This window comes from Equus asinus, chromosome 27 (assembly GCF_041296235.1).
Source record: "Equus asinus isolate D_3611 breed Donkey chromosome 27, EquAss-T2T_v2, whole genome shotgun sequence".
Lineage (NCBI taxonomy): Eukaryota > Metazoa > Chordata > Mammalia > Perissodactyla > Equidae > Equus > Equus asinus.
The window spans coordinates 706,191-727,394 of record NC_091816.1 but is presented as its reverse complement, the minus strand read 5'-3'; the positions used below and the strand labels follow the sequence as shown (position 1 = coordinate 727,394).

The 21,204-nt window shown below is 46.2% G+C and overlaps 1 protein-coding gene across 11 annotated transcripts in view; it reads left to right on the top strand.

Annotated features, from left to right (window-relative positions):
* Positions 1-21,204, top strand: part of PSD3 (pleckstrin and Sec7 domain containing 3) — a 655,493-nt gene that overhangs the window by 122,168 nt on the left and 512,121 nt on the right. For 10 of the 11 annotated variants that reach the window (XR_011498768.1, XR_011498769.1, XM_044751008.2 and 7 more), the window contains one exon: positions 6,268-7,142. The exons of the other annotated variant lie outside the window; for it this stretch is intronic. Coding sequence is in view for 8 of the 10 variants with exons in the window: in XM_044751008.2 (XP_044606943.2) it covers positions 6,387-7,142 (756 nt within the window). In the remaining 2 variants the exon portion in view is untranslated. The remainder of the gene's footprint in view (positions 1-6,267; positions 7,143-21,204) is intronic. 11 annotated transcript variants of the gene reach the window in all.

Sequence of the window (21,204 nt, the reverse complement as noted above, 5' to 3'; positions counted from 1 at the left end):
TTCTCACATTTTGCTCCAGTCATGCGTCACTTAATGACGGGGATACATTCTGTGAAATGTGTCGTGAGGCAATTTGGTTGTTGTTCAAACATCACGGAGTATACTGAAAGGGAACAAAATTTGCCAGCCCAAAATGTGTCTCTTTAACATGGAGCTCATTTTAAGCTGATCATTTTTAAGAAACAAAAGACTTGGCAAGTTTTTCTTATTACCTCCCCCTTAACTGCCTAAAAGAATTCAGATTAAAAAACTTGTCTCAGGAAGCTAGCTATCGCCTTAGCTTAACATGAACTAGGTGGTGGCCAGGAAGGAATCTGGCAAAGCCTGGTTTGGGGGCTCCCTTCTGTGTTCTGCTGTTTCTGTGGCCGAACAAACGCAATTTCTGAACATTTTCTCCTATTCACCTACCTGTGAATTGCCTTCCTCACCTTGAAGTCCCTGACTCTCCCCATCCCCAACATCTTCTTGTTTCCTTAGCTGAGAACAGTATTTAAGATGAGGCTTCAGCCATTTTGGCAAGTTACTTGATTTTCCTGTGTTTCTCCCGTCTATATATGTCATTAAACTTGTTTGTTTTTCTCCTATTAATCTGTCTCATGTCAAATTAATTCTTAGACCGGCAAGAAGAACCTAGAAGGGTAGAGGAAAACTTCTTCCTGCCCTGCAGCACTTACACAGACCTTCACACCTGGGTCATGTGATATTAATCTTATGGGACCACCGTCACATATGCGGTCGGTCGTTGACGGAATCGTCATTGTGCAGCGCGTGACTGTATGAGAAGTTGGAAGGGACCACAGCTCTCATCCTTCAACACCTTGTTTAGAAATCTCAGCTAAATATCCAGTTTCATCACTGGCAAGTTCTACCTTCCACAAAATACTAGAACACAGATACAATTCAGCCAAGTTCTTTGCCGCTTTATAACAAGAATTGTCTGTTCTCAGTTATCCAAAAACATGTTCCTTATGCCCACCTGAGACCTCATCAGAATGGTGTTTACCATCCATAGTTTTACCAACATTCCGCATATGATTATTTCTGTCTTCTCTAAGAAAGTGGGAGCTTTCTTTGCAGCTCTCCTTTTCTGTCTGAGCTCTCACCAGAATTGCCTATAAAAGTCTCTTTATGATAATCTCAGCTTCTTCTAACATACACCCAAAACTCTTCCAGCCTCTACCAATTACCCAGTTTCAAAGTTGCTTCCACATTTTTAACTGTTTAAAAGTTAAATATTTGAAAGCAAATATTTCCACATTTTAAATATTTTAAATATAAATATTTAAATATTTGTTATAGCAGCACCCATTTCTTGGCACCAATTTCTGTCTTACCTTGGGCTGCTATCACAAAACACCATAAACTCTGTGGCTTGTCAACAGCAGAAACTTATTTCCCCTAGTTCTAGAGGCTGGGAAATACAAGATCAAGCCGGCCAATCTGCTGTCTGATGAGGGCCTCTTCCTGGCTGCAAACTGCTCCCTTCTTGGTGTGTCCTCACATGGCGGAAAGAGAGTGAACTGCCCTCTGACCTCTTCTTATAAGGACATTAATCCCACCAAAGGGGCTCCACCTTCATGACATGGTTACCTCCTAGAGGCGCCACCTCCAAATACCATCATATTGGGACTAGGTTTCAACACGTGAATCTTGGGGGACACAAACATTCAGTCCATAATGGCAGTCTATTGACTCTTCCCAATCTGATATGATGTCCCCTCTTCTGAGCACTGTGACACTTTGGCTTCATTGCTTCTAAGGACATTTACTCGCTTATGTCTGGATTCAGAGTTATCCATGTAGTTATTGCCCCTCTGGATCTAAGCTGCTTCTGGGCGCTGCATGGTGCACGCTCACCTCTGTAGTCCCTGTAACATGGGACTTACAGTGTCTGACGTGTAGGAGATGCTCACCAACATTTGTTGAGATAGTGAACTTGTGTCACATGAACATATGTCACTTCATGGCAATGACATATGTGCCACTGATTTAGACACACCAGTTGTTCAATTGAGTTGTCTTTTTTTTTTTCTGCTTTATCTCCCCAAACCCCCCCGTACACAGTTGTATATCTTAGTTGCAGGTCCCTCTAGTTGTGGGATGTGGGACGCCGCCTCAACATGGCCTGACGAGCGGTGCCATGTCCGCACCCAGGATCCGAACCCTGGGCCACCGCTTTTTTTTTTTGAGTTGTCTTATCTTAAAAGAAAGCATCGGGATCCAGATTCTCTTTATAGCCCTAACATGGTGATTGTTCAGCAGCAATGAGTTGGGGCGGGTGTTTTTATAGTTTCCATGCAGAAGTTGAATTTTCACATCTGTGCTACTGGTAAGGTGTGGGGCGAGAATTGCAGTCTGGCCTAAGGCTCTTTTCTTTTCATCACTTTTCTCCAAACCCAAGCCGGGGCCTGCTTCCAGTGGGTGGCATTCCTTCAGCCTGAGGCACTCGTTTAAAAGTATAGCAGAAGCCCGGAAGTCCTGAAACCAAAGCAGGGGATCCACTTTGGCCAAGGAAGGGTCCCACATATCACCTAGCCTTGCTAGATTCTAGGCCTCTCTCTTCATCGTGCCTTTCTTGGGGTAGAAAGTATGTTTAACACTGATCCAGGTGACTGGTTCTCGACTTCCGGATCATTTTGCCCTCATAGGAATTAGAGAATAGAACAAAAGATCAAACTCTCCAGGAAGGACTGAGGATCGCTCTGTTTTCCCTTGGTGGCTTCATGCATTACTGGAGGATAATGCTACTGCAGGGTGAAAAGTGGGGGCGCAGTCAATACGTGTTGAATGGTTGTTTTTATTAAGGCCTGATGAAACCTCCTTCACGTCTATTTAAACAGTGCCTTATGGTGCAAGTGGGTATATGAGACACAGCTTTCCAAACTCACTGTTGAATTAATCATATTTTGATAGTGTTTCAGCGAATTTCGTTGTCTGGCAAATATAAAAAATTACCAATACATAGTTCTCATCTGAGTTTACAACTGAGCCAGATGTTTTGCTTATTGGAGAAGCATTGCAACATTAAAATATTTTGGATGGCTTTTGAGACTGTCAGGAGTTAGAAAAAAGAAATTTTCTAAAGTCTTATGAAAACTTCCTTCTTTCTTTCCTGTCTTTTCTTTCTTACTTTCACCATAGGGAACAATATGTGATTGGCATCAGATTAAGTGTTATTGGCAGAAAGTGCTAGAAAGAGGAGGATTACTGATGGCCAGAGTGTCTGGCAAAGATGTCAGAGAGAAGATGGAATCTAGACAGCATCCCAGATGGCAGGAGACAGAGAAGGGCAAGGGCTTGAGGAAGGGTGTGAGCAGAGGCTTTGCATGCTGGACCTGGGGAGCACATCCTGCCTGAGGAGAGCACATCCCGCCTGAGGGGAGCTTATCCTGAGGGGGAGCATATCCTGAGGGGGAGCACATACTGCCTGAGGGGAGCACATCCTGAGGGGGAGCACATCCTTAGGGGGAACACATCCTGCCTGAGGGGAGCACATCCTGTGTGAGGGGGAGCACATCCTGAGGGAGAGCACATCCTGCCTGAGGGGAGCATATCCTGAGGGGGAGCACATCCTGAGGGGGAGCACATCCTGCCTGAGGGGAGCACATCCTGTGTGAGGGGGAGCACATCCTGAGGGGGAGCACATCCTGAGGGGGAGCACATCCTGCCTGAGCGTAGCACACAGGAGCAGTAGGAGAAAAGTCTGGAAAAGCAGGGCAGGTACGGGCCAAACACCGGCCGTGGAGGTGATCTTTGTGTTGGAGACACAGGCTGCCGCAGGCAAAGACTCGTCGGACTTGGGGTCTCGGCAGATGAGGCACCGGCAGGGAGGAACCCCGGGGCGGCCTGAGGGGTGCTCCACAGCCCTACTTGGGGTCGCGCCAGGCCCGCGCCAGCTTGGCCTTTTAGCTGCGACTCTGGGGACTAAACTGGCTAACTAACGGGAAGTGCATGGCCCATGGGGGCAGCGACTAAAACTGCAGCCTCTCCCCTGTTCCTTGGAAATGGGCCCCTGTCCTCTGATTATTTATGAAATGTGCACTTGGAAGCAATTCCTGCTCACGCAGTCGAGCTTTTGAAGGCTGCTTCCAGCAACCTCGCAACACCGTGAGGACGGCCTCCCTGAGGAGCCAGTCGGGGCCACCAGAGACTAAGCCAACAAGGCCCGGTTTCCGGCTGCGGCCTCCGGGAGCAGGTCTCCCCGCCGCCACGCCCCTAGACGACTGTGTGTTCTCAGGGTGTACTCAGCGTGTACTCAGGGTGTACTCAGTGTGTTCTCAGAGTGTACTCAGTGTCTACTCAGCATGTTCTCAGGGTATACTCAGAGTGTACTCAGGGGGTACTCAGCGTGTTCTCAGCATGTACTCAGTGTACTCTCAGGGTGTTCTCAGCGTGTTCTCAGGGTGTACTCAGCGTGTACTCAGGGTGTACTCAGCGTGTATTCAGGGTGTTCTCAGCATGTAATCAGTGTGTTCTCAGGATGTACTCAGCGTGTACTCAGGGTGTACTCAGTGTGTTCTCAGAGTGTACTCAGTGTCTACTCAGCGTGTACTCAGGATATTCTCAGTGTGTAATCAGTGTGCTCTCAGGGTGTACTCAGCATGTACTCAGTGTGTACTCAGCGTGTTCTCAGCATGTACTCAGTGTGTACTCAGCGTGTTCTCAGCATGTACTCAGGGTGTACTCAGTGTGTTCTCAGCGTGTACTCAGGGTGTTCTCAGCATGTAATCAGTTTGCTCTCAGGGTGTACTCAGTGTGTTCTCAGCGAGTTCTCAGGGTGTACTCAGCATGTACTCAGGGTGTACTCAGCGTGCATTCAGGGTGTTCTCAGCGTGTAATCAGTGTGTTCTCAGGATGTACTCAGCGTGTACTCAGGGTGTACTCAGTGTGTTCTCAGGGTGTACTTAGTGTCTACTCAGCGTGTTCTCAGTGTATACTCAGCGTGTACTCAGGGTGTTCTCAGGGTGTACTCAGCGTGTACTCAGTGTACTCTCAGCGTGTACTCAGCGTGTACTCAGCGTGTTCTCAGCGTGTAATCTGTGTACTCTCAGCGTGTACTCAGTGTGTTCTCAGCGTGTTCTCAGGGTGTACTCAGCGTGTTCTCAGTGTGTTCTCAGCGTATTCTCAGGGTGTACTCAGTGTGTACTCAGGGTGTACTCAGTGTGTTCTCAGGGTGTACTTAGTGTCTACTCAGCGTGTTCTCAGTGTATACTCAGCGTGTACTCAGGGTGTTCTCAGGGTGTACTCAGCGTGTACTCAGTGTACTCTCAGCGTGTACTCAGCGTGTACTCAGCGTGTTCTCAGCGTGTAATCTGTGTGCTCTCAGGGTGTACTCAGTGTGTTCTCAGGGTGTACTCAGCGTGTTCTCAGCATATTCTCAGGGTGTACTCAGTGTGTACTCAGGGTGTACTCAGCGTGTACTCAGTGTGTTCTCAGCGTGTTCTCAGGGTGTACTCAGCGTGCATTCAGGGTGTTCTCAGCGTGTAATCAGTGTGTTCTCAAGATGTACTCAGCGTGTACTCAGGGTGTACTCAGTGTGTTCTCAGGGTGTACTCAGTGTATTCTCAGAGTGTACTCAGTGTGTACTCAGTGTGTACTCAGCGTGTACTCAGGGTGTACTCAGTGTGTTCTCAGGGTGTACTCAGTGTATTCTCAGAGTGTACTCAGTGTGTACTCAGTGTGTACTCGGCGTGTTCTCAGGGTGTTCTCAGCGTGTAATCTGTGTGCTCTCAGGGTGTACTCAGCGTGTACTCAGTGTGTTCTCAGCATGTTCTCAGGGCATACTCAGTGTGTACTCAGGGCGTTCTCAGCGTGTAATCAGTGTGCTCTCAGGGTGTACTCAGCATGTACTCAGTGTGTTCTCAGCATGTTCTCAGTGTGTTCTCAAGGTGGATTGAGATTCCACTGTGAAGTGCACTGCAGGCTTCACAGAAATCACTTAGTGTCTCAGGGCAAACACCAATTAACAGGTGGAGCTAAGACAGACTTCAGGGTTAAACAATGAAATGAGTAACTTAGTGTTTTCCTTTCAAATATGGGGAGGAGGACAGTTAAAAAGGAATTCCATTAGACACACCAGGCTGAGACACTCAGGTCTTGACCATCCTCTCCCACCCCTCACTCCTGGAATGTTCTCCACCAGTCTGTCTGTTTCTGTGATTCTGTGGAATGAGTGCAGAGTCCAGTCCCACAACCAAGACCATGCCCTGACCTCTGCTCCTTGAAGATTCCCCCTGGGCGCTGAAGGTGTGTCATTTGCTTCCTCAGGCTGCCAGTGGATCCATGGGGCCAAGTCACGTCTGCCCACAGCTGCTAGCGTTTGCATCCCTGGGCACTGAGATCGAAGCTTGACCCCAGCAAGGACCAGCCCTGCCCCATCGCAGGAAATGGCTGAACGGCCTGAGCAACAGCAAATGAAAACTTCCTTCCTCTTCATCCAGCTATGGGCCCCGCCTCGAGCTCTCCCTGCCCTGTCTCCAGCCGCTGCAGCCTGGACAGCAGCCCCAGGGGGCCTGGAGGAGGGACACATTTTCCCAAGTCCCAGGACAGGCTTTTTGGCAGGCCACGACCTCAGGCACACACAGGGCTTGGCTGTTCCTCCCTTGCTCCTACAGAAGGAGGGCCGTGGGACAGTGAAACTAGCTGCTTTCAGTTGCTCTGCTCTTAAGGAGGAGACAGAGGGAGAGGAAAAACACCAGGATCTGGAAGTAAGGAGGGGTGGAGTTGGCACATCCCCACGTCGCAGGCGTTCCCTGGCCCCTGCGTCTGGGACACTTGGACGGCAACAGCCCCTGTCATGCAGACTTCCTCGCCCAGCTGCCGTCATGAGCGATGGAAGCAACAATCCCTCCACGGGCTGGAAGCACTGGCCGGTCATGACTGGCCCCCAGGACCTGTGGAGCGTGGACCCGCAGTCTTGCAATGCTTTGGGATGCTCAGTTCCACAGGCCACCCTGACCCATGCTGCTGACAGGAGTGAAGAAGTGAAGAGAGGTGCTGCCATCTACCAGGTACTCCCAAAGAGCTGTGAAGAGGGCACAGGTCCCACAGTGAGGGCAAGGAGGGCGAGGCTCTGCAGATACTGTCCACCCGTTCAGACCAGCACGCGCTGCCTGGCCCCACCCGCTGCCCTGCCTTACAAGGTAAGAAAGTGTGTGTGACTGAGTCCGCCAGACCCCAGCTGCTCCCACAAGAAGAGAGATGGAGACAGGGGACAGATGGGCCCCCCAGGGCTCCCAGGTCCTCACACTGGGTCTCCCCTCCTCTGTGGATGGGCTGCACCTCCGTAGCAGGGGAACCCACCTGCCATAGTCCCCGGGGCCTGGGCCTGCCTTTCCTCTGTGCTCTGCCACCTTCCCAGCCACTAGGAGCATTTTGTTTGGAAGGAAAGAATGAATAATTGTTTCCCAAGATTTCTGCCAAAGATAGGAAAAGAAAAGTAAGGCAAGGAAGTGCATATTTTAAGGGGAAAGACCAGAGGGAAGGACAAGGAGGTACACAGACATTTACTGAGCCCTCTGGTGTGCCAGCCATGATGCTGAGAGTTCCCTTACCTCCTGTCTGTCCTCATCACCACCCTGAAAAATAGAGGCTCATATGCCCCATTTCAGGTGAAGGACTTGGGGGATGGCTAGGCAAAAATCTTGCTCTTTCTTCCAAAAAGAAAACAGCAGAAGCAAAACCTGTTCTCCAGAATGGGCACTGGAGACCTTGGGGAGGCTTCACTGAATTTGGTGGAGGTTTCCAGAACAAGAAACAGCCTTGGAGCTCAGCCACACCCATGCATACTTGGCCTTCTGGGGCCCACATCCACCTCCCGTCCTCTCCTGCAAGTGGATGTGTGCCCTGGGCATCAGCCTCCGGCCTCCATGTCCCATTAGGAGGAGAAAGGAGAAGCCTGTGTGGTCTCCTGCGTCTCTTCCCACCCTCATGGGCTCCACCTCCCATCATGGCCATGGCTACTCTTTGTTATTAGCTTCTTATTCTTTGCGTCTCTAACTCAACTTCCTCATCCTTCTGATGCCTGAGCCCAGCCTGCCCTCTCCACCCAGCTCAGGCGTACTGCTCCCGAAATGGGTGGACAAAATTAAAATTTATGCCTTTCCCAATCGAATGGACATCTTGCTATACTTTGCACATAGATAGGCGGTGCTGGTGAGGGTGAGGAAGTGTGTGTGTTGAGGTTGGCGGGATGAGATAGAGGAGGGGAGACTCTTGTTGGAGTAGGTGGACGGCCGACATGGAAGGGACTCTCAGGGAAGTCACAGGAGAAATGGGTGAAATGCACAGCCGCGGAACAGGGGCCTTCCGTGGGCTTGGCAGTGAGGCTGCTTCCTCTGGATTCTGTGGCTCTCTCCCACATGCTTCCCCATGCCACCCTCCTTCCCTTTCTCCTCTTCGCAGGGAGCCTGCAGAGCCGTGGTTAAGAATCAGGGAGAAAGGATGAGCCCAAGTTCTATTCAGAGGGAAACTCTTGGAAGAAGAGATGCTCACTGCTTCCTTAAGAAATAGTTGACATTCCACCCCAGCTCTCTTATCCCTCATTTCCTACAGGGATTTAGGAGGAATGACATACCCGTGCGTGTGTCAGAGCCCGGTCTCTGTGTGGGGTCACACAGTAGTTGTTTGTGTACTTTAATGCTGGTCTTGGTGACCTGAAAACTCCGTCTTTCCCATTCCCCTGCCCCCATCTTTGGGGTCTGGGCCAAAGCCTCAGAGCTGTGGCCGTTTCTCTAGGGGGAGGTGCTTTGCGAGTTGGTCCAGCTGGGTAGATTTCTGCCCTGTCAGCCTCATTCAGCCACTTTAGCTAATGGGCCCCCAGGCATCTACCCCATCTAGAGCAAGGATGAAAGATTCCTGACTGAAAACTTAGAAACCCAGGTTCAAGTCCTAACTTTGAGCAAGCCACCCGAGCTCTCAGTTTTCCCATCTGGGAAACACTGATGACCCCACCTGCCTCACTGCGGAGATTTGTGTTCTGAAGTGGTGGGCCAGTGAAAGGAACCCTCAGGAGCCCTGTCGTAAGAGAGAGCAGAGGAGAGGCGGAATCAGCGGAACGGCAGGGAGGACCGGGGCAGCCGTGGAGTTAGAGACGTCAGTGTAGGCTGGGGCTTGAGGATCTGATGAGGAAGCAGGGCTGCAAAACTTGTCCTTCAGCTTGCTGGTCGGATGCTGTGATTCCTGCTGCCATGGGGAGGAAGGGAGTTGAGAAATTAGTGCCCTCACAACCGCAAGTCTTAAATGCCTTATGGCAAATATTAACCAAGGGACCCCTGCCAGGTCTTGGGTGTTAGAGAAAGGAGCAAAATCAGCAGAGACAGGTTTTCCCTCTGCCCAGCCTTGAGAAGATTCAGATGTCCTCTGGATCTGATAGATTACTGTATGAGAATTTCCCAGTCCTCTTATGGTTTGGAACTTAGCTGTGTGAGTCACAGCAAAGCAGCAGACGGCTGATTAAAAAGGTCTTCTGGTCAACTATGAATGGCAAGGCCCTTGATTATCCATAATGGGAACTTTCACTTAATATACTCATGAAAAATGTGATCAATTGCATTTATTAAAGTGAAATGTTGGTTACATGGAAGCAAAATGTATTCCTATATTTATGTCGTAGGAGTGAGGTCCTTGTATCAACTTTCCAAGCAGAAAAATCTGGATCTTACATGTAAACTCTCTTCTTCATAGTGCTCCAAATGGCTAAATTTATTCTCTCATTTTCAAAACAAATGGGCTCCAGGGTGAAAATTGTTGACTTACACCCTTCCAAGTATCTATCATGAGGAGTGAGTACAGCAGATCAAGTCGCTGGTCCTTCATTTACACTATGACAGGGCTCTGGTAAACCAGCAATAGCACTCTGTGACCTACAGGGGCTTCCGAGGCACTATTTCCTCCTAGTGAAAGCTCGAAACTCTGTGGGCATATGCACTCATATTGTCCCACTTCACAGATGAGGACACACATGCTTGAGGATGGTCAACACCTTGCTGGGACCCAACAGTAGGATGCAGCAGCTCAGGACAGAGCTCAAGTCGTCCACTCTGAGGCCAGTTCTTTCAGCCTTCTCTCACTGTCTTCCAGGAGGGTGAGGTGTCCTTGGAAGGCAGTCTGCCATTTCCTGGGACCTGGCGGTCTACGCTGCACTCCTACTTTCTCTGGTGGAGGTGATGGGAGAAGGACTCTCAGGAATATCAGGTCTAGTGACCCAGCCCTGTGTGAACAATCATTTCTTTCTAGAAGCAGTAACGGCCTGGGTTTGGAGAATGTGGAGTCCAGCGCCAGGCAATGCCAGCTTAGGGCTGTAACATCAGTGTGAGTCAGAGAGTGTGCCATGGTCTGGGGCCAGAGGCTGCCCTGATCATTTCTTGGACCCCACGTTCTGCTGCCTGTCTTTGGGAAGGCCAGGAACTGTCAATGTGAGCCTTGAGTTTGGGGCTAAAGATACAAAGCCCATGTGGAGACATAGAAAACAGACAACTCAAGAGAGAGGAAAAAATCTTTCTCTACAATCATTTTGGGAAATTCCAATTTTCTTTTACTAGGTCTTTGTTTCTTACATATTTTATGTTTTGAAATAACAATGACTTTTGGTATGTAAATGACACTAGAAAATTGATAAGGAATGTATTTTTAAAATTTCCCCCCAAATGCCATTTTTACAAACCCCACAGTTTTCACCTGTAGCTTTAAATTTCCCAGAAATTTGCCTCTTCACTTTGGTCTTCTTTTTTCTCTTCCTCTCTCACCTCAAAAACAATCATCTTTTTGAGATTCCATCACCAGCTTCTAGGAGTGTTCAGGGTTTAGAAGACAGGGTAAGAATGAGCAAGAAGACAAGGAGTCCACGGAGGCCTGGGGGGAGGGAGACAAGGATGGTACGTTACTCCTCGAGGCAGCGAATGGAAGTGCAGTGTAGGTCTGTTTTCTCATAGGCAGGCCCTGTCCAGCAGACCAGAGGAAATCGTTTTAGCTCTCTGTGTCTTGGATTGTTTTGCCTTAAAATAAAACCAATGTCTGAATCATGTCTGTAAAGTACATTAAATTTTTGAGAGAAAGTTTTTATTTATAGTAGAAGTCAGTGGCGCTGTGATGCTAAAGGCGAAAATGAAGCTCTGCTTCTGCTAACAAGCTAAGTGGTGCCTGACAGCTCATTGAACAAGGCTGCATTATCTCATTTGTTCTCTGAGGTCTTTCCAGTTCTGACATCCTGTGATAAGTGTGAATCTATGAATCCAGGAAGAGAAAGAAACTGTTAAATGAAATTAAAGTATTAAAACAATTTAATTTCATCTACCTCAGCTTGTCCCTAAGATTAATTATTTTGTTGAACAACATCCTTGCAGGGAAGCTATGTACAGTGGGCTTGCGTCTCGCAGGGGGATCTGGGATTTCGGTGGGGAGCTAGATGGTTCTATACGTGACTAGCACAGAGGCGATGCCTTCTTTGAGCAAGAACACAAATCCCATCACAGAATTTTAGGACCAGAATTGCAAGCTTTCTGTCCCCTAATGACTGATATTTCTTTCTCTGGCCAGATTCTAGTTGATGAAATTCCCTTCTAGAATTGAATACTGACCCTCGGGTATACTTAACCCCCAGGAAGAGGTCTTTTTCTTATCTGGGGTAAATGCTTAATTACCCAGACCTTTTTGACTTTTCTAGCCTGTCATAAATTTAGAAACTGTTCTGCTCATATAAAGTGGTAGTCTAGATCATTCCGTCCTTATATTAATCCTTCTTGGTTAACAATTTAGAATTTTTAAAAAGAAACTAGAACAAAGAGAGAGCTTGCAGAGATGCCCATGTAGCAATATAGATAAGTGTGCAGTGGTGTACTTTAAAAGATGTTGGTATTTAGAAGACAATATTGATTGGGTTGAAAAGCTTATCTTTAGTCTATTTTACATGCATTGGTTTTGACACAGATGTCTTGATTTATTACTTGAATAAATAAAGGCTGAGAGAGCAGAATGGGTTTGAATTCTTTTTCATCTTGTGATTTGTCTCAGCGTTCCCATGACAACATTCTCTCACTCTTGCTCTCTCCTTGCCCTTGCCTTTGACATTCACACACACAAGTCCTGCAGATCATTGTGCAGGTGCCACCCTTCTGGAACTACATACCCCTGAGTGTCGGAAGAAGAAGGCAGAGAGCCCATGGACCATTTACAGTTGTGTGTCCCTGTGACATGTAGAGAAACAGTTGGAGTGGGGGCAGGACATGGGGGTTCTAGCCCTTTCGTTGATTCAAGTTCGCTAAGTCAGGGCAAGTCTCTTCTTCCTAGGTCTTAATTTTTTTTCTGTGAGAAGATTAGACTGTGGTTTCCTCCCTTCTAGCTCCATGAATCTAAATTCTTGACAATCCATTTGAGCCTTTGTGAAAACTCAGCCAAAACTACAGCTTTTGATGATAAATCTCTAAAAGTCCATTTATCACTATTGCTGGGAAACTCCTTTATTGGTAAAATTAGATGCCTCTCCAGGATCCAGAGGATAAGTAGGAACTAAAATACATTTTAAAACATTTTACACCAATATATACCCAATTTTCTAATCTTGAGTGTTAATTTTTTTTACAAAATATTAGTAGCATTAGTCAAGACAAAAAGACTAGATTGAGTTTTTTATAACTATTCAAGAAGGAGCTGTGTTTTGTTATTCTCCCATATTAAAAGGAAATACATTTGCTGAAAGGGGTTGTTCTCTGTTTTCAGTTTCAGGAGTCAATTATTCAGCAAAGGGAATATTGAAAATCAATTCCACTCTGAAATTAAGACCTAGAATGATGACAAGACTTGTCCTTACTCTGCTAGTTTGAAAGAGTTTCAACAGATTGCCTCAGTTTAACTTTGAAGTTTCATGGCCTTGAACAGAAGTCTTCTGTCACTTACAGATTTAGTTAGAATTCTTGGTTATGTGTGATAGAAATCCTGAAGGCTACTTAATCCCAAATGAGGGGGATTCGTTAGAAGGAGAACTCATGTCTGCAAGTGTCAGGTCTTGTGGAACCCAAGGGCAGAGGTCTGGATGGGCCTCCGGGCCAACTGGGACGAGGGTTCCAGAGTGTTCTGGTCTCTCCTTTCATCTCTTCTCTCTGTTGCCCTCTGCCCTTCTCTGCACTCTTCTCTGAATCATTCTTCTGTCTCTACACATCTACTTCCTCTACTCCCTATTCCTCAGGGAGGATTACGGCAACCCACAACTTCCAGATTTACATCTCCTCTCTTTAGAGACAATCCAGACTAAGACTGGAATCCCTTAGGCCTGCTTCCTAAGCCCCAGGAGGAGGCTCCTTGGCCCAGTGCAAGTTAGGTGCCCACCCAAGCTGCTGTGGTGGGGGCGGGGTGGGTGGGTGCAGCTCACATGTTACTGTTGAGAGCCCAAAGATGATTATAACCATGGAAATCTGGGAAAGGGACGCTTCCTAGAAATTGATGGGACATGGGGAGGAGGGGAGCAAATATGGACAGCCAACCCGATAAATGACCAAAAGCACTTTCAGAGAGTTTTAACTAAAATTTATAAAGTGATTGCTTTGTACAAATGTCCTATCTGAGCACTCTCAGATTTTAGGGAAGCCAGTTTTTACAGCGTTTGGGGAGACTTTTAAAGAAGCATCCCTGAACTAAGCAATATATTACAATCCACTTATTGCCCGATATGGTTTATGTATAGGTTTGCTTCCAGAATCCGCTACTGGTTATGATACGATACTTTTTCCCTTTCAAAGACCTTTTTTTCCTTGTAGATTTTTAGAGACTGTAAAATGCTACGAGATTCATACAAATATAAGTCCTTAGGTGAGAGTGGGGTTCTACAGTAAGCAGATGACCATCTCGGATTCTGCGTGTAATCTCGTCAGCTTTATAGCAACGCACTGGGGCTTGACCCAGTGTTTGAGAAGTCAGAACAAGAACAACAAAAAAGTGAAGATCAGCCTCTTTCCTTGAACTGGTTACACTGATTCCTTGATCTGAGCCATATCAATGAAAACAAAAGGTGGACGAAAGAAAGAATGGTGGCTCCATGTGGTCACACTGTTGTGCTCTTGCAGGGCTGCATTTTAAGAAGTTCGCTTTCCTTCGTCCTAAAGTAATCAGCAGCTGTGACTCTTTTTTGGCTGCCCTTTGTGTTATGCATCTTTCCTGTGATTATATGTAGTCAATTTTAACTTTTTGGAATTTATCTTTCAATTCTCAGGATGTGTGATTTTGTACTAACCTTTCAATTACCAGGTCCGGCAGATTATGGGCTAAAAAGCTCCAGGGCATTATTCGAGCACTCACAATCTTTCACCATTTGAAAATCCCATTTTATCTGCAAGGAGCTTGGTTACTCTTCACTAAGCTCTCAGTCTGATTGTATGAAGAAGTAACAGTCAAAGCGTCAGCCAAGTGCCCTACAACTATAGCACAAATAATAAATAAAAATACTGGTAAAGGTAAATAGTAATAAAGAATCAGTTCTAGGAAAATATAAATAAGGGTCAAGGTGAAGAAAAGATCGGGGCAAAATCAGGAGAACAACCCAAAAGGACAAGCCGTAAAGCCCTACAGAGCTGGCGTGTTTGAAAGTCAAATTCGGCTATGTGCTTTCCAGCTGCCCAAGCTAAGAGACAGGGTCAGCTGCACAGTTCTCATTGTGAGAAGGAAGGGAAGGAGAGGCGGAGGGAGAGGGGAGGAAGGAATGGAGGAGGAGAGGGAAGGAGGGAGGAAGGAAAGACAGAAATTTCCTTTAACATGTTCCACAGAAATTAATTTTCCTAGAAAACCAAATTTCGCTTGCCCTTTAGAATAACAATAAAAAAATAGCATTTTGGATAAAAATTTTCTAAGGAGCTCTTAATATTTACAATTTCCCTGTTGCCTTAGACATATATACAACATAATTTCCTTTTCTTGACGACTTCAGTAATCACTGTAATCGGCATTGCTGGCGGCGTTAGGTCTGTAAGACGGCTTGCTTCTACACTTCGTGGCCCCGGAGACTCTGCTTTCTGAGTCCTCTTTGCTTGTTAGTAATCCTTTTCTTTCCTCCCTGCCTCCTGCCCCTTCTTGCTGCTGTTAGTGTGCCTGCCTCTAACAGACTTCCTTTAATCCACCGCAGACCAGGAAACTAGACAACAAATTTGTTTACATTGTAAGGTAACTTTGTTAATTATGCAAAGTGAAAAGGTTCTGTGTGCGGGGTTCGGGAGCTCACCTAGCCGGAAATCTCAGGAGTTTTGTTATGGGTATTTTTTCTTCTGATTTTGTGTGTTCGGAGATGATGCTTTTGCTTTCTGTGACTATGGTCACACTCTGGATGAACAAAGTTTCTGGACAAATAACTCCTGGATTCATTCATTCTATAAATGTTTCTTGACCACCAGCTGTGTGGCAGGCACTGTCCTAGACACGGGGGAGACAGCAGTGAGCAGGACAGGCAAAGTCCTTGCTCATACATTCTGTAGGAACAGGAAATGATAAACAAGCAAACAAGATATGAACACACGACTTCAGATGGTGACAAGTGCTTGGAAGACAACAAAACAGAGAGGGGGATGAGGTGAGGGTTCTAGAATGAACAGTTCAGTTCGTGTGATGAGAGAAGGCCTCACAGAGAGGGTGGCCTTGGAGCTGAGACTTGATGACGAGCAGGAGGCACCATGGGAAGATCAGGGAGGGATGGGTCTAGGCAGTGGTACCTTCAGGACCATTATAAGCATGAGTTCTGGAAAAGTCAGAGCCATGGGCAGGGCCAGATCACATAGGCCTCATCATCTCAGATGAGGAGTTTAACTTTGATTCTGTGTGCCCTGGGGAGGATTTGGAGAGTTTGAAGCAGGAGAGAAGCACAGAAATTCAGGGAAGAGTGGGTGCATCTATGAAGTGACTTCCTTCGAGTCCCCTGCAGGTCGCAGGATTTACTGTCCCCGCCTCCCACTTCCTAATCTTGCTGAAGAATGCTTGACGCACACAATTTAACTCTCTCTGAACGACAGGGAACTCCCATTTTCCCCCAAAGTCCTTCAGTTCTGAACTGGAGAAGTGTGATGAATTCGTGAAGGGGGAGAAAACTCCAGTCACTTGAGGATTTGAGATTTCCCCAAATGAAACTGCGTTCTAGTCATAGTCAATCGAGTAGATCCTTTCAATATGTGTAACCTCAAAAAGTTTAATTTGTTGCAGTGCATAATATTTAGGATTTAAATAGAAAAGCTTTCTTTTTTTTACTCATCACAAAATGCGTTGCACATAATAGGTGCTCCACAAATATTTCTTAACTTCTAGATTGCTGATTGCAAAGCCAGTCTAAGCGATCTCTCTTTTAGTAATTCCTTCAGTTCTGTCCTTACATCCTTTAGTCCCATTAAACTGGGTGGCCATCCAGGCTGGTGACTTGTCAAGCAAAGGGTGGTAGGCACCATTGGAATCCATCCAAAGTAGAATGAAATTTCAAACTGTCTTTGGGGTCATAAATTTAGTGTAGTGGTGTTTTTATGAAAATGTCTTTCTCTTGTGGCCAAGAATAATGTTTAAGGAGTTCTTGAGTGGGCGCGTAGCCAAGGAATTACAGTAATATTTCTCTTCGGCTGAGCTTGTTGACCTAGTTTTTTGGATCTGCTTTGTGAATAATCTTTGTGAATAATGTCCCCCCAATACTGATAACTATTCTCCTAAAGACCCAGCTTTACTCTATGCTTTAAACAGCCTATAAAATAAATATTTTCAACGTAAATAAATCCTTTTACTTTTCGTGCCATTTTACAAATCTAATGGCAAAATTCTTTCTCATCCTCAATCTGTTTTAGTAAGTGGACTTTTTCTCGTAGTTCTCTGCAAACTGCCCCTCCCCCACCTCGTTATGCTGTGTTGTGAACCGCTTATGGCTGTCTGCTTTGGGTTCCTTGATTGTGTTGTCTTGTTGCTTGTAGCCTCTGAAGCCCTTTGAGAAAAAAGCAGCATTCCATAGGTCCAATTAGAAGTATTGCAGGAGTTACACTGTTGACTACCTGTAAGTTACTTTAAGCATTATTAAAAGAATTTATTAAATATTTCTGTAGCTCCTTTATAAAGCACGAAACAGAGGCAGAAGATTATTTTCCTCCTTTCTATCAGTTTGAAGTCTGAGGCAGACAAACTTGTATGCAAAGAGGCATTTTCAGACATACGCCAGGAACATCGGCAGTCTGGGGTCAAGGTTTATACTTTGCGTGATACTCATTGTAGGCCCACAGTAGGGTGATGGCTGCGTAGGAAAGTTGCTCATGTTACTACGCACATCACAATTAGGGGAGAAAAGTCACCATCTCTGTTCCGTTTAGTCAAGGGAAGATTCTTAATGGAGGTGGGCTTCAGGGCCATCTGTGTGAAGGCAGGAAAAGCTTGGTGGGTTGATCGAACATAAAGAGGGGTTGAATTTGGGTTTCTCCTGTGTTCCTGTGTGAATTTCATCATTCATTATGAGGGAACGTAACAACCATATGATCATACGTACATAGATCGAATGTTTTCCAAACTGAAAATTAAGATTTCTGGCTTCTAAGTTTGTACCTTTTATCCAAAAGTATAAAAAATAAATTAAAAATAGTAAACTATGTTTATTGAAAACAATAAAATATCATGAAAAAAACCCACATATTTCAGAAATATGCATCATGTAATACAACATTGGAGAATTTGAAACCAGGACCAGACGATCTGGACATAGACTGCACGTCTGTGCATTAGAGTGCTACCATCCCGGTGGACCTGGGAGATTTCTCCTCACCCTGGAAGACTTCCTCTCCCAGGTGGCAGGTGGTGACAGCAACTGAATCAGGCCACTCTGCAAGGCGTTGCTAAGAGACAGCAGGAACGCAGGAAGGGGTCCTGTAAGCTTGAGAGCTCAGCGAGTCTGAAGCTATCTCCCAGTCAGAGCCCGCAGGGGGTGGGAGGGGAGGCCGGGCGAGGGGTGCCTCTGTGAATGAGGCTCTTTGTGCAAGGACTGCACTCTTGCTTTAGCACAGGGAGGAGTCTGCTCTTTGGAAAGCAAATCAAGGCAGATGATTCAGTTGAGGAGCAGATGTGACCCCTGAACAAAAATCAGGTTTAGAAATTTGTGACACTCTACCCATATTGACATATTGTTCACAACAGTAATGTATAGATTGGATTTCTGCCTCTTTCCTGAACAGACAAAATGATTATTAAGACCCCTTAGGCGTTTTAATCATGAAGACTGGCCAAAAAATGTATAGCATCAATTTCCTTCCCTTTGCAGGCTTGGCTGGCCTATGCTGCAGGTGGAACAGTCCTAGATGACATCTTCTTCCAACAGAAGGCTGTTTCGTCTACACTGAAAATCTGTTTCAGGGTGGCCGCCTTCCTTGGTTATCTCAGCCAGATGTCCTGGAGAACTGGCTGCAGCTTCTACGTCAGCACTTGCTGCCTTGCCTTGCACTCTAATGTGACGGAGACGGCTTCTTTCCTTAAACCTCATGAGCCGACCTCTGCTAGCTTCAACCTTTGCTTCTGCAGCTTCTTCGCCTCTCCCAGCCTTCACAGAATTGAAGAGAGTCAGGGCCTTTTTGTGGATTAGACTTTGGCTGAAGGGAGTGTTGTGGCTGGTTTGATCTTCTATCCAGACCACTAAAGCTTCCTCAGTGTCAGCGAGAAGGCTGTTGCACTTTCTTATCATTCGTGTGCTCACTGGAGTAGCACTTTTAATTTCCTTCAAGAACTTCCTTTGCATTCACAACCTGGTTAACTGTTTGGTGCAAGAGGCCTAGCTTATGGCCTCTCTTGGCTTTCGACATGCCTTCCTCGCTAAGCTGAATCATTTCTAGCTTTTGATTTAAAGTAAGAGACGTGCCACTCTTCCTTTCACATGAACACTCAGAGGCCATTGTAGGATTATTAATGCCTCATTTCAGTACTGTGGTGCCTCTGGGAACAGAGAGGCATAAGGAGAGGGAGAGATTTCGGGGAACAGCCGATTGGTGGAGAAGTCAGAACACACACAACATTTATCGATTACATTTGCTGTGTTACATGGGCACGGTTTGGTGGCACCAAAAACAATTACAATGGTAACATCAAAGATCACTGACCGCAGATCACCATAACAAATATAATAATAATGAAGAAGTTTGAAATATTGTGAGAATTACCAAATGTGACACAGAGACACCAACTGAGCAACTACTGCTGGAAAAATGGCGCTGATACACTTGCTCAACACAATGTGGCCACAAACTTCCAATTTGTAAAAAACGCAGTATCTGCAAAGTGCGGTAAAGTGAGGTATGCCTGTATAGGCAATAGCTGTCTTGTGATGCACCTAACGAGGCAGAATCTCTCCTAGTCCCGAATTCCATACTACTTAAGAAAAGCTTTATAAGATGAGGTTTGGAGTAGAGTTGCCAGATTTAGCAAATAAAAATAGCAATATTTGGGACATACTTATACTTTTTAGCACAATTATTTGTTGCTTAGCTGAAATTCACATTTGACTGGTGCCTGGTATTTTATCTAGCAACGCTTGCTTGGAGTTGGCTCTGGAGTTGAAGTCCAGCTAGCTGAGTGATCTTGAGCAAATTACTCAGCTTCTCTGAGCTTCACTTTCTTGGTATCCGTCCATTGTTGTGAGCATCCTTTTTATAATAGATATCAAGCACTTAGCACAGATCCTGCGCATAGTAGACAAAGTTCTCACTAAATTATAGGCATCATCATAATGACTGGCAACCCTGTTACTTGCAACTCAGTTTCAAATATTTCTGTATAAATCTTATTTCCTTTACTAGAAGGTGGGATCCACATCTGCTCAGGCTTGAACATAATGGGGGTATAATTTGTTGGATTTTGCGTCGGTACAAAATTCTGCCCCAGCACTTCTGTGGAGTCTGAGTGACTGGCTGCCTGGCTGGCCCCCTCTTGCAACCCGCCGGTTCCCTTTCCTTTCCCTTCCCCCATAGGAAGAATAAGCCTTTGTTCTGGAGTTATTTCAAGCAAGCTAAGCCCTTGTGGAAACCGCTTCACTCAGTTTTTATAGGCCAGTAGATCCCACAAAGTATACAAGATTTATTGTTCATATGAAATTGAAAAGCTCCCCTGTGTAGTTCTTTGAATCTACAGAGGAAAATGAATGGCCTTCACTAGAACTGTTGTAAAGATTTAATGACATTTACATTCAAGCCGCTGAAAGTAAATAATTATGCTGCTGGGTGGCTATTCTTCTGCTGAGTTTAAACCGTTTAAAGTAACTTGGCCTATGTTAGCTTGACGTTAATTCAGGTCGTGTGAAAAGTCTCCATCAGAACTGTGGGCTGGCTAAGATGGAAACTTAGACGTTTCTATACAATTATGAGGCATAAGAAGGATTCAGGGGAGGAGACTCCAAGGACAGTGACAGAGGAGGGTGGGAAGGACTTCCTGGAATGTTCAGCTGTGCAGACCACCGCTTGAGAGAAAGCCGAGGTGCCCAGGAGAGAGCACCACCATTGTTCTCGCAGTCACAGCAAGCCCAACTCCAGATGGTCTGCATATCACATCACAGCACCGAGGCACTCCGCCCATCTTCCATATCAGCTCTTTGTCCTACCCTCACTTGCTATCAGGAAGGAAGACTGAAGTGAGAATTAAAGACTATCTGAGTCTGACTTTATCAAAAAAAAATAGGTCCCTGACCTTAGCTTCCCCCATTTCGACTCTGCTATTCCTAAGGATTCCACTGGGCCACCCACTCTCCTCAGGTGTTCTGGGGGCTCTGGCAGGTATCACCCATGTGCACGCTGCACAGGAGCCAAAATTAGGGGACTGAGCAGTCAGTCCTACTTTCCAGCATGTGGGCCTAAGCCATGAGGGGATGATTGAATTTGGGGCATGTGGAAGATCATTCACTTCCATGTCATTATTGAAAGCATTTCCCATATGCCTAACTGATGGAGGGCTTGTCTTGCAGACCCCCGGTGTTCCATGTGGGAGAGCTAAAGGGAGATATCTGCAGTCAGCAGAAAAGACAGAATGCACAGGCAGATGCCAGGGACATTTCTCCAAGTGGGCCAGAAAGTCGTACAGAAGGCTGCATTTGATAAGCCCAGCAGTCACCCAGTTGGCTCAAATGGGGGGAAATGAGTCATGCAGAGGCAACTGCTGTGGGTCTCTTGGGGACAGCTCCTGCGTGCTTCACCTAGCAGGGTTGTGGTTCACTTCAGTTCTTGACAACAGCTCCCATTCTGA